Genomic DNA, 11,630 nt, shown 5'->3' on the forward strand with positions numbered 1-11,630 from the left:
AGACTGTGACACATCTGTAGGACTGCAATGACAAGTCCGAGCAGTAGCCATGCAGAAAGAACAGGTGCAATGTCCTCGAAGCAGCTGGCCACCCCCAAACTGCAGGTCAAGCGCTCCCACTCAACAGAGACCATCACCATCCACTTCTCTGCCTTTGGGAAGGAGGAAGAGGAGGAGGAAGAGGAGCTGTACAGAGATTCTTCCCCTGAGGAGCTGGGCAACCAAAGCGTTGTAACTGCCCTCGAAGCCAAGGAAGAGCTTCTGTTTGAGCATGATCCCAATACCTCAGCTAGCGTGGCTGTCCTGCCACTACCCTCCTCTTCAGCAGCAGCGGTGCCAAGCGAGTTCTCCACCTTCCCATCCGTGCCACACGTCTCCAGCACAGCTGTGGCCATGTTGTCGCCATCGCCAGCCCACGTGATCTCTTCGGCCAGCTTGGCGGGCTCGTCCTGGCCTTCGGAACACAAAACAGCCACTGCCGCCACCGCCGTGAGCACTTTATCATCCTCCTCATCCTCCTCTTCCTCCCCATCGAAATCGGCGGTCCTCTCCTTCGGCACGCCTGTGTCCACCCTCCCCAGCACCAAGCCCTTCATGAGCCTCGTCAAGTCTCTCACCTCTGACGTGGAGCCCACAGAGCCCGCACCCACGCTGAAGCACCGGCACCTGATGAAGACACTGGTAAAGTCCCTGTCCACCGACACCTACAAGTCGGATGCGGACTCTGTGTCGTACCGCTCGCCCGACTCCCGGCTGAACCTGCACCTCTTCAAGCAGTTCACCCAGCCCCGCAGCACAGGCGGGGACTCTAAGACCGCCCCCTCGTCCCCCCTCACCTCCCCCTCGGACGGACGCTCCTCGTTCTTCAATGTGACCGAGGTGGAGGCCAGGATCGAGGACACCAAGAGGCGCCTCTCAGAGGTGATCTACGAACCTTTCCAGCTCCTCAGCAAGATGATGGGCGATGAGAGCAGCAGCAGCTGCAGGCCCAAGGCGTTGTCTTCGAGCGCCTCCGAGCTTTCGAACCTTGCCAGTTTGAACGGGCTCATGGAGAGCAATAACAACTACAGCATCAAGGAGGAGGAGTGTGACTCGGAGGGCGAGTGTCTGCCGGGGGATTCGCTCCCTGGCCGGATTGAAAGCTCCTCGAGCTTGGACGAGCAGGGTAGAGACGCGCACCCTGACACTAAAAGCCTGCTAGGCAGCGGCACGAAGAACATAAGGATGTCGTCTTCGGTGATGGAAAAGTGCTCTCTGTCTGCGCTGGCCAGCAAAGAGGAGGAGGAGTTTTGTGAACTGTATATTGAAGACTTTGACCTGGACTTTGAAACGGAAAGCGACGGGCTCAAAGCGGAGGCCTCCAGCGCGATGGCGTGTAAGGAAGGAAGCACGGACGTCTGCAGGGAAGATGAGCCCGATGTGGATGATGAGCCGCTGCCCAGCATACCTCTCAAAACCTTGCTCGCTCTCGTCGCGCTTGTGTATGCCTACTTTGTACTGCCTTTGCCTACTTATGTGAGCGGCCTGCTGCTGGGAGCTGGGGTCGGGTTCATGATCGCTGTCGGGGTCATGTGGCTGGTGGCGCCCAGGAGCTCCGCGCATCTTCACAAGCGCGGCAAGCGCAGGGGCAACCAGTGGAACACCGCGCACTTGGATATCAAGGAGCCAGGGATTTTTAAGGTGGGTGTGCCTTGTTGTTTGCTCAGGCCAGTTTGACTCAATGCTTGTGCTTCAGATCGAAGGTTTTCAGGCATGGCCCAAGTACGAAATTAATTTTAAGCCAAAACCTTTTCTTTAGATTATCTTGCTAATCCTGCTGAATACACTTGTTGGTAGACAGCAGCTGATGGATCTGTTGCCATGCTTTGCACCTTGTTTGATGAGCCCTGATCTGAGCTCTGTTAAGCCTTTGCCATGATGTCGTTCAGCGTGGTAACCCTAGAACGGTGCACTGCATTATGCACTATAGAGGGGAACAGGTTCGTTTCATGCCAGGTCCTGGCTTTGCTCCAGCTGTTCGGATTCATGGCACAGCCACACAGGTTCTCACGGGTTTGTATTGTATATCTGGGTGGGACTTTCATTTAACCGTGAAACAAGAGCATCTACTTTATTATTAAACCAGGAGACTTTTACTCTCCAACTGAGGCAAACTTGTCTGCTGTACTAGATTGCAAAAAATATTCTTTTGACAAAGAAAAATGAAAAGATCTGAGTGTGCTGCTGGGAAATTAGACAAGCCCTTTGAAATAACTTTCCTCTGGCCCATGCAATGCATTATTAATCACTTTGAAAATGAGCACCCCCCACCACCACAACCACCACATTAATTCTATTAGCAATTACTATCCTTCTCCAGCACTATCACACCCTCCCAGATCCAGACAGCACCAATCTTAAACACACTGCATACCAGCATGTACAAATGTAGCAGTCTATCTGGCTGTCTCTGTGCTGCTTATATTTTCTAAGACAGGTCTGATTCAGCTTCTCAGTTTACACAGTAGCCTGCACCATTTGGGGGGGGGTTTGTCCTCCTTCTAAACGATCTTTAGCAGATCATCTTCGACTGGTGACAGAGTCACCTGCCCTGAAGCCCTGTAACCTAATCTGACTGTGCTGCATCCCCTGTCTAGACTCCACACTTATGATCATTAAATACATGCATATTATATATAATTTCAAAGCAGTTGCAGTTAAGGAAAACGTATGATGCACTGAATATATTTTCCAATATACTGAAACATCACTTTGCTGTGATTTCACTATTGTGAAATTGTATAACAGAGCTGCCACCTTTTTATCGACTAAGTAGATTCCTTCATTAGAGGTCCATGTTGAAAAGATCGGCTCTGTAGGCATGGCTAAATATTAACCCTATAATGAAAGCTACTGAAGTGACGCAGTTAATATCAGGGATGTGTGTATTTTGCTCACAGTGACATTGTGTAGTGTGAGGTCCTGCAGATAATGTACTTTGTGTGGAAGCTGTCTTTGAAGGTAGTAAACACAGTGTTTGGCAGGGTGGTTTACTGGCTGTGTTTTATTGTCAAGACATGAAAGTGGAATTTATAGTGTATTGGTTTTATAGTGTGCCTGGGGCAATGTGCAGCACTGTAAGTGAGAGTGCAGTGTAATTGTGCTTTTTATAAGTGCATTTTCAATTTCCTGCAGGAATTGTTTATTTGGTGAAATTAATATAGTGGGGGGACAGGATAATATGTGTGAGCAGTACTGCTTATACACACAAGCGTGCACTAATTCAATTTTAACTGGTTTATAAAAATAGTTTTAATGCTGCTTTGTGCACACTCACATGGTTTTCTCTGGAGCATACTGTGCAGACTGTGTGTCCGGTTCTTCTAAAGATCTCAAGCCCTGCAAAGAAGTTTTTTTTTTCTTTCAGCAGAGAGACTGAGATCAAACTGATCTTCTCAGGGCTTCCAGAGATATAGCTGGACAGCTCTTCTACAGATCAGCTGCGCAGAATAGCTTCTAGAATATTAAAAGGTTCCTTGTTCTTCAGGATTCTCTCTCTCTCTCTCTCTCTCTCTCTCTCTCACACACACATACACCTCGTCAGTTATAAAAACCAAGCATCAGCACAGGTTTCAGACAGCATTACAAAAATGTCGGATTGTGATAATTAGATTCTGACCCCCTCGTAACATTGTTAAATACAATGATACAGTAAGTCGATCAGAATGATTGATTGCAAGCGTAGATTATAGAGTGCATACATGCTTAAAGTGGATTGTGCCAACTCTAGACAATGACAAGGTTTAAATACTACTGTCTCTTCCCCCAAATCCGTCGAGTGCATTTGAAATCCCCGCCCCAGTGCTTCTATACAAATTGAACACGTGATCACCCCCTGGGCATCAAAGTCGACAGTCCTGTCTGTGCTGTGTGCACTCTTTACACGATCATGAACGGATGCACAGAATAAAACTGGTTTGCTCAGGGGTTAAAAAAAAAGGATATTGGGGAAATCGAATCAATAATTATGATTTAAAAATAAATAAAACCCATAATAATAATAATCAATTTAAACTGAAGAGACAGTTAATGATCGTTGCCTCCCTAGTACTGTAGCATTGTAATAAGAAACGCCTGCATTGTTTAGCAGTTAGATTAAATGGTGCTCAGCCATAGCTACCTGTGAATGCAGTGTCGGGTATAGAACTCTACCGATTCCTGTTCGAATGAAGCTCAGCTGAAGCAATGCTGTAGGATTATGCAGGAGGTGGCCAGTCGGCTGGTAAATCCTTGTTAATTAAGCCATTCAGCTGTGTTTTATTTCCTTTCTGACAGCAACCTGGGCTTCAGCTATAAAGGAGATTTGGGGGGGGGGGGGGGGGGGATTTGAAAAAAAGGTAACCGTTCATTAGCTTGTGTGAGTAAGTTTGAACATGTTCAGAAATGATCATTCCACGCTGTCAGCGTCGTCCTGGGGGAGTCATTGCAAGGAAAACCGACAGAAGGGAGATGATGGTATTAAAAGAAAATAGTGCTTGAATTAGGGGCACTTTGAGTGGCTTGGTAAAGGGATAAGAATGAGTGAAGCCTCATTGCGGAGGGATTACAGTCATGTCACGGAACGAAACTAGCAGACAGGACGGATGGAAAGAGAAGACAATGGAAAGCGCTCTGCGATCAGTTTTAGCTTAAATAAATAAATACAAATCTGATTTGTGTAGGTATCTCTATCTTATGTATGTGTGTGTTTTTCTTGTGTCTGTATGTTATTTCTGACCTAAATCCAAGAACCACTTAAATGTAAAAATCAAGTGCCAAAGAGGAGAGGGGTGTGATCTGCACTGCTGGGGTCAAGGAAAATCGCCAGTAGAGCAGGCTTGTCGAGACTGAAATGTAATGATTAAATCATTATCTTTTGAAGGAAGCCGCCCAGGAAAGGAGACCATTCAAACCAGACGATTGTTGCCTGCTGTCTGCCGGCACGCTGTCTGGCTCTTTTCTTTCTCTGTTAGATAAGCTGTAATAATAATAAATAACACTGACAGCAATAAAGGTGGGAGACGGTACTAAAGCAAGCGACAGCTAGGAAAGTGACATTTTCCACGCGGACGCTGAAAAATTCACCTCGTCGAGAAGATTGTGTTTGAAGTTGTAAAATGAATACGTCTTCTCATTTTCTTCCCCCACCGAATCAAATATCTCTAACAGTGCAGAAGTGCTGATCTGTGCACGCCTTGCTGCCTATCGGCTTAAACAAATAGAGCTGAACTTTTATTTCTGATTGAAATGCTGCACGGAATGATAATTTTTACGAAAAAGGTTTTGTGCACAAGAGCATGCAGGAACGAGAAAGGGATGCACAGTGGATTGTGAAGCATCCAGTAGGATAGTTCAGTTAAGAGAAACATTGAAATGAGAGTGACACCTGTAGATTCGCTGGTTTGGTGGTGGTTCGGTATTCTTTTTCTCTGTCGCACTGATTCTGCGCTTAAAAGAACACAGAACTTGTAAAATAATTACCACCACTTTGCATTATCACATTGTTTTAAGTCTGGATTTGATTTTTTTTAAATGCTTTTTTTTTTTTTAGTAGCAATTAGTGGTATATATTCCTGCACTTTCTCTGGGGTCACATGAAGGAGCATTGCTACAGATTATCTCTGCCGGATAGTTTGTTTTGATGTTATAATTTGTCCTGTTTAGAGTAATAAGTGTCGTGGATAAGAGGCAGGGCTGGTCTCTGTTCTCCGGGATTGGTAGCCCCGCCCACCTCTGTTCTGGATTGCTCGGTGTAAAAGCGATTCTGGCTTTGGGCTTGTGAGATCGGAGGACGCTCACACGGCCTCAGAACATCTGTGCCGTGCGGGGACTCGCTGAGATGAGGAGAAAAAACATAAGATCATAAGAACATAAGAAAGTTTACAAACGAGAGGAAGCCATTCGGCCCATCTTGCTCGTTTGATTGTTAGTAGCTTATTGATCCCAGAATCTCATCAAGCAGCTTCTTGAAGGATCCCAGGGTGTCAGCTTCAACAACATTACTGGGGAGTTGGTTCCATTACTGACATTCCAAACTGGGGGATAAATAAATACAAATAATAATTGGTCACTCTCTAAATTAAAAATAGGTGTATTTTGTTTACCGGTGCAATTTGAATGTCTTACTGTTTAGTCTTTGCTGGGATTCAAGTACCAGAGGAAAGGGACATTGCACATGTAATCTCAGTCACATTGCTGGCATAAACAAGCACTCGCTGAGGGGGAGAGTGGTGACACAGGGCGGCAGGTTTTCAAGAACACTGCTGGTCTGCATTCGATGAGTCATCAGGACCTGGAAACTCTTATACTTGAATGGGTTTTAGAAAACCGTCAGCTGAGAAGCAGAATAATCCTCAATGCATCATGTAGGGCTTTTCGAAATGAGCAGTCAGCCATCAAAACATTCCAAAAATGCATGTCCCGGGGAAAGTAACTTAATCAGGACTTAATCAAATTCTGAATTCCGCTTTACTGTAAGCAGCCGGTCTGAAGGGTTGGCTAGGAAGAAGCTCCATCAGTATTTCAGTTTTTAAATAAGAAAAAGAGATGGACAGAAAGTAAGAAACAGCCGGGTTGCATCCCTGGCATGTATTCTATCATGTATGCAGTATGTATACGCTGCATTTCCCTTGTGCAAGTCTTATCGGTAAAGCTGCAGATCGGGCAGCCCCCTGAGTGGCTGTTTTAAGCAGGGTTCTAAAACTAGGAAAAACATAAGTCAAGTAGACCAACATTTTAGCTAGTGCCTCGCCATAACAAACCAGACCAGCTTCATTGATATAGTGTCCTTCGTGTGCAAGTATCCCAGGGCACTTTACACAAATACACAACAAGCCAGAGGTGCAGACTGCTGGCGGAAAGCCAGATCAAAGAGAGATGTTTCTTTAGATTAAAAATACTGACAGATTATGCATTGTGGATGCAGTGTGGCAGTGAGTTCCAAAGTGAAGGCCCTTGCACTGTTTTTAATGGCGTTCTGGGAATTACCAAGAGACATCGTTTTGCAGAACTCAAAGTGCGTTGATGAACGCGCTAGCCTGAAACGTGTGTGTAATGCTGAACAGATTCCACTGTCTTTATAACGGATTGCAGTTTGCCCTGCCACTTCAGCACTGTACACTTTCTTATCCCCGGGCTCTCGCTTCTCTGCAGGGCTGGATGAATGAAATCTCCAGTTACGACCCAGAAACGTACCACGCCACGCTGACACACTCTGTCTACGTGCGACTCGAAGGGTCCACGCTGAGACTCTCCAAACCCAACAAAAACATCTCCAGGAGGGCGTCCTTCAACGAGCCCAAGCCAGACGTCACCTACATCAGCCAGAAGATTTACGATCTCACCGCCAGCAAGGTGAGTGGCTGTGGGGCTCCTGCTCTGTAGTGGAGTATGTACAGGAGCTGCTGTTCAGTACTGCATTCCTTCGCCTCTTCTGTGTGTCTCAGTGATCCATTTTTTTCATGCAAACCGCATCTGTTGAACAAACGTTTTTGCTATGCAAAATATCATTTTTTGGGTGATTTTTTTTTTTTGACAAAACGAATGACAACCATATCAGTCATATTTAAAGTGGTTGCTTTACATAGCAGGCTCTTTCCAGGAACATCTCAGTAAGGACACTTTTCGTATTTTTTATCGCAACTTGGGAGTTTTTTTTTTTTTTTTTTATTTCCAATCGTTAAGTAGACGGTACAACGTTTGCATGTTGTTTGGGTTCCGGGGATTGGCTACGTTGATTAAAGACTCTTTGAAGGAACAGTTTACCGAAACTCCCGGAGCTTCACAGCATGGCACATTTGAACTATCCAACTTCAAGTTTTTAATGGGTTTCCCACATTAAGTTTTGAATTGGTTTGAAAAAGCTGTATTTTTTTTTTTTGTATGGCTCCAAGAAACCCCTAGTTAATTAACAGGCTGTTTATTTAATGTTCTTTCCGCAGATTCACCTTGTGCCCCAGAGTCTGGCCCGGAAGAGGGTTTGGAACAAAAAGTACCCGATCTGCATCGAGTTGGGCAAGCAGGATGACTTCATGTCAAAAGTGGAGGCGGGAGGGGACAGGGAGGGAGAGGAGGAGAGGGGTGAGGCAGGAGGGGAGGAGCTGAAGCAGCCCCTGCTCTCCCAGGAGGGGGGGCTGCCAGCCCAGCCGCCCAGCCACAGGGACCCCACGCTGTACCTCTTTGGCAGGACAGGAAGGGAGAAGGAGGAGTGGTTCCACAGGATCCTGCTGGCTTCCAGGCTGAAGTTGGACACCAAGAAAGCATCCAGCTTACCAGGAAACAAGCCCGGTAAAGAAAGCAGCAGCAGCAGTAAGATTGTAAGATTGTTTAAAACTTAAAAAAAAAAAAAAAAAAAAAAGGGTGAAGTACTGACATGCATTTTATTTAAATGTTCCTTGCAATCCAAAGTTCTCAGCTCTTATTGGGGTCTCATTCCTGTCATGTTGTCCATCCCTCATCTGACGTGTCCCTGAGCCCTGTTGCGTTTCCCGTTTGCTGTCCCAGGGTTCGCCCCGTCCCACAGCAGGAATAGCAGCCAGTCGGGGGCGCTGACGCACAGCCGCAGCAGCAGCAAGGGCAGCGTGGAGGATGTGATGTGTCCACCCAAGCAGAAGGAGCTGGCGGCCAGCGTGAGGCAGAAGATGCTGCTGGACTACAGCGTGTTCATGGCCAAATACATCCCCCTGGAGAGCAGCAACAGCCCTGGCCAGAGCCCAGCCCACAGCACTGACAGCAGCCCCAGCACCACCAGCAAGGTACCTGCACCCTCCAGCCAGGCTGTCAAGGCAGGGTAATCATTCCTGCAAAGAAATAGTCAAATAGTGGCGCGTAAACATGCACAGAGCTTCAAATGTTTAGGGCAAGGGTGTCCAGTCACTGTCCTGGAGGGCCATTCCACTCCAGGTTTAACAGGTAAAATGAGATCATTAACAACTTCAGGGTCAGGAAGTTACAGTTGAATTAAACAGTTTAGAACTGGGTTGGAACAAAAACCAGGAGTGGAAGAGACATGTTTAGGGTAGTCAGCAGACCTTGCTTTTCATTGCTCACTGTGTCTGTGGAAGTGATAATGCAGTAATACTTTTAGACCACAATTAGTGGCTTGGGGTAGTCCTGTATCCGTGATGCCCGTCACCACAGCATTGGAAAGTGGTTTTAGCCAGTGCAGAAATCATTCTTTTCTTTTGATCCCAGTTGCCAAGCAATCCGCTAGAGGAAGAGCCCGAGGCTTGGATCAATGCTTTGCTCGGGAGGATATTCTGGGATTTCCTCGGAGAGAAGTACTGGTCCGACATTGTGTCCAAAAAGATCCAGATGAAGCTGAGCAAAATCAGGGTGCGTATCTAAAAGCAAGCCTTTTCAAAGGAATGCTGTCTCTGTTTCCAGACATCACTTCTGTTTTATAAGAGCTCTCTTTGTTTCCCACTCACCATGTAACACAGCTGCAGATTGCACACTGCAAAAAAAGAGTAATCTGACCATGTTATTTACGATCTATTCCTGCACAATGCTGTACTCCATCAGCCAAAAAGCGCGGGGTGATTCCATCTGTGCAATGCCAAAGAAAGTATAGTTTGACGTAGGATTGATTCACAACCTGCCGAAATCATTCAACCAGCGCCCTTTCATTCTTTAAGTACCATGCTGATTCAAAAATAAAGAAATAAAACCTGGCACAGAATAAAATCCATAAATGATTAACCGAGGGATTCAGGCTAGTCGCTTACAAATGCCTACATTTCCCTGAATTTTGAAGACATGATTAGTGTGCTGAGAGAGTTTGCCGTTTGTCTTCAGGACAGGCTCGTTAATGCAGAGAGGAGGATAGCAGAGCTCTGAGACACAACTCGCCCACGGTGTCTGATTGAGCTTCCAGTAAAACCTGGAGTAGATCAGAGTGCTGTGCAATGGGAGTCAGCGTTTCCGTCCCTGGTCGGTCACTGCAAAGAGATACAGATTACTGCTGTAGTAGTAAAAGTAAATAGAGTAGTAGAAAAAGCAATGCCCACATGTGCAAAACCCCCAGGAAGATTAGTAACACACCGGGGTGGGGGGATCTGTTGAAGAGCTGGGTTCGTTCAGGAAGACACGGTCTGAGGATCTCTCACCGGAAGCCTCTTTAAACAGTTTTATTAGGTAGAGGGGCGGGGGGTAGCTTGACGGATTTCAAAGTTTTGCTGATTCTTCCACAAGGAAGTGATCAGGTCCAGATCATTGTAGGTGTCCTGTTGTTTCTGTCACCTGTTCACTCCCTGTGTCAGAAAACAGAAGCTTGCTGGAGTGCATGTGACACCAGATTGAGGAGCTCTTACCTGAGACATTGGAACTTGACAGTCGCTGGCGGATCTAAATAGCACCATATTTTAAATCCGTTACCCTGTATTCACACAGTACAGGTGTCCTGCTAGAGGCTTGGTTTTCATAACCTTGGCTGTCAAGTTGTCATCTTCTCAGTGACAGCTTTGAGGTCTGTCTCGGATTCATATGAGCTGAATGAGATTCCATTATTTTGTGGCAGGAAAAATTTGCTTCGCCCCCTTGTCAAAGTGAATATTAATTACCAATAGCAAAACAAGGTTCGAAACAGCTTTCATAGCCCTGGTTTCTGCACTAAAGTAGTGATGATACTAATAATATTAATAGGTTATGATTGCTTGTCGTTTCTTATGTTGCAGCTGCCATACTTCATGAATGAACTGACTCTAACAGAACTGGACATGGGAGTCGCTGTTCCGAAAATCCTGCAAGCCTCCAAGCCCTCCATCGATCACCAAGGCAAGTTGCATTAAAACAGCATGGTGTGAACACTGCGTTCAGTCGTGGGCCTGTCAGCCCTGCTTCAGTACTGCACTGCTAGAATCACAGATTACACAGCGTTCAGTCCTGGGCCTGTCAGCCCTGCTTCAGTACTGCACTGCTAGAATCACAGATTACACAGCGTTCAGTCCTGGGCCTGTCAGCCCTGCTTCAGTACTGCACTGCTAGAATCACAGATTACACAGCGTTCAGTCCTGGGCCTGTCAGCCCTGCTTCAGTACTGCACTGCTAGAATCACAGATTACACAGCGTTCAGTCCTGGGTCTGTCAGCCCTGCTTCAGTACTGCACTGCTAGAATCACAGATTACACAGCGTTCAGTCCTGGGTCTGTCAGCTCTGCTTCAGTACTGCACTGCTAGAATCACAGATTACACAGCGTTCAGTCCTGGGCCTGTCAGCCCTGCTTCAGTACTGCACTGCTAGAATCACAGATTACACAGCGTTCAGTCCTGGGTCTGTCAGCCCTGCTTCAGTACTGCACTGCTAGAATCACAGATTACACAGCGTTCAGTCCTGGGTCAGCCCTGTCAGCTGCACTGCTGCTTCAGTCACTGCTTCACTGCACTGCTAGAATCACAGATTACACAGCGTTCAGTCCTGGGTCTGTCAGCCCTGCTTCAGTACTGCACTGCTAGAATCACAGATTACACAGCGTTCACAGCTGCTTCAGTACTTCAGTCCTGGGTCCTGGGCCTGTCAGCCCTGCTTCAGTACTGCACTGCTAGAATCACAGATTACACAGCGTTCAGTCCTGGGTCTGTCAGCCCTGCTTCAGTACTGCACTGCTAGAATCACA

General features: G+C 46.6%; 1 protein-coding gene across 2 annotated transcripts; it reads left to right on the forward strand.

The window, feature by feature from the left end:
* On the forward strand, window positions 1-10,823 carry LOC121307662 (testis-expressed protein 2-like). Of its 2 annotated transcripts, none has more exons than XM_041239892.1 (6): window positions 1-1,680; window positions 7,171-7,371; window positions 7,959-8,325; window positions 8,521-8,771; window positions 9,211-9,351; window positions 10,692-10,823. In XM_041239892.1, the coding sequence occupies exons 1-6, from the start codon at window positions 28-30 to the stop codon at window positions 10,803-10,805; spliced, it is 2,727 nt and encodes a 908-aa protein (XP_041095826.1). In that variant the 5' UTR covers window positions 1-27; the 3' UTR covers window positions 10,806-10,823. The 2 variants fall into 2 exon arrangements, with proteins under 2 accessions (XP_041095826.1, XP_041095827.1); XM_041239893.1 differs by having other exon boundaries at window positions 7,959-8,304.
* The last annotated feature ends 807 nt before the right edge of the window (window positions 10,824-11,630 follow it).

Source organism: Polyodon spathula, chromosome 57, assembly GCF_017654505.1.
Source record: "Polyodon spathula isolate WHYD16114869_AA chromosome 57, ASM1765450v1, whole genome shotgun sequence".
Classification (NCBI taxonomy): domain Eukaryota; kingdom Metazoa; phylum Chordata; class Actinopteri; order Acipenseriformes; family Polyodontidae; genus Polyodon; species Polyodon spathula.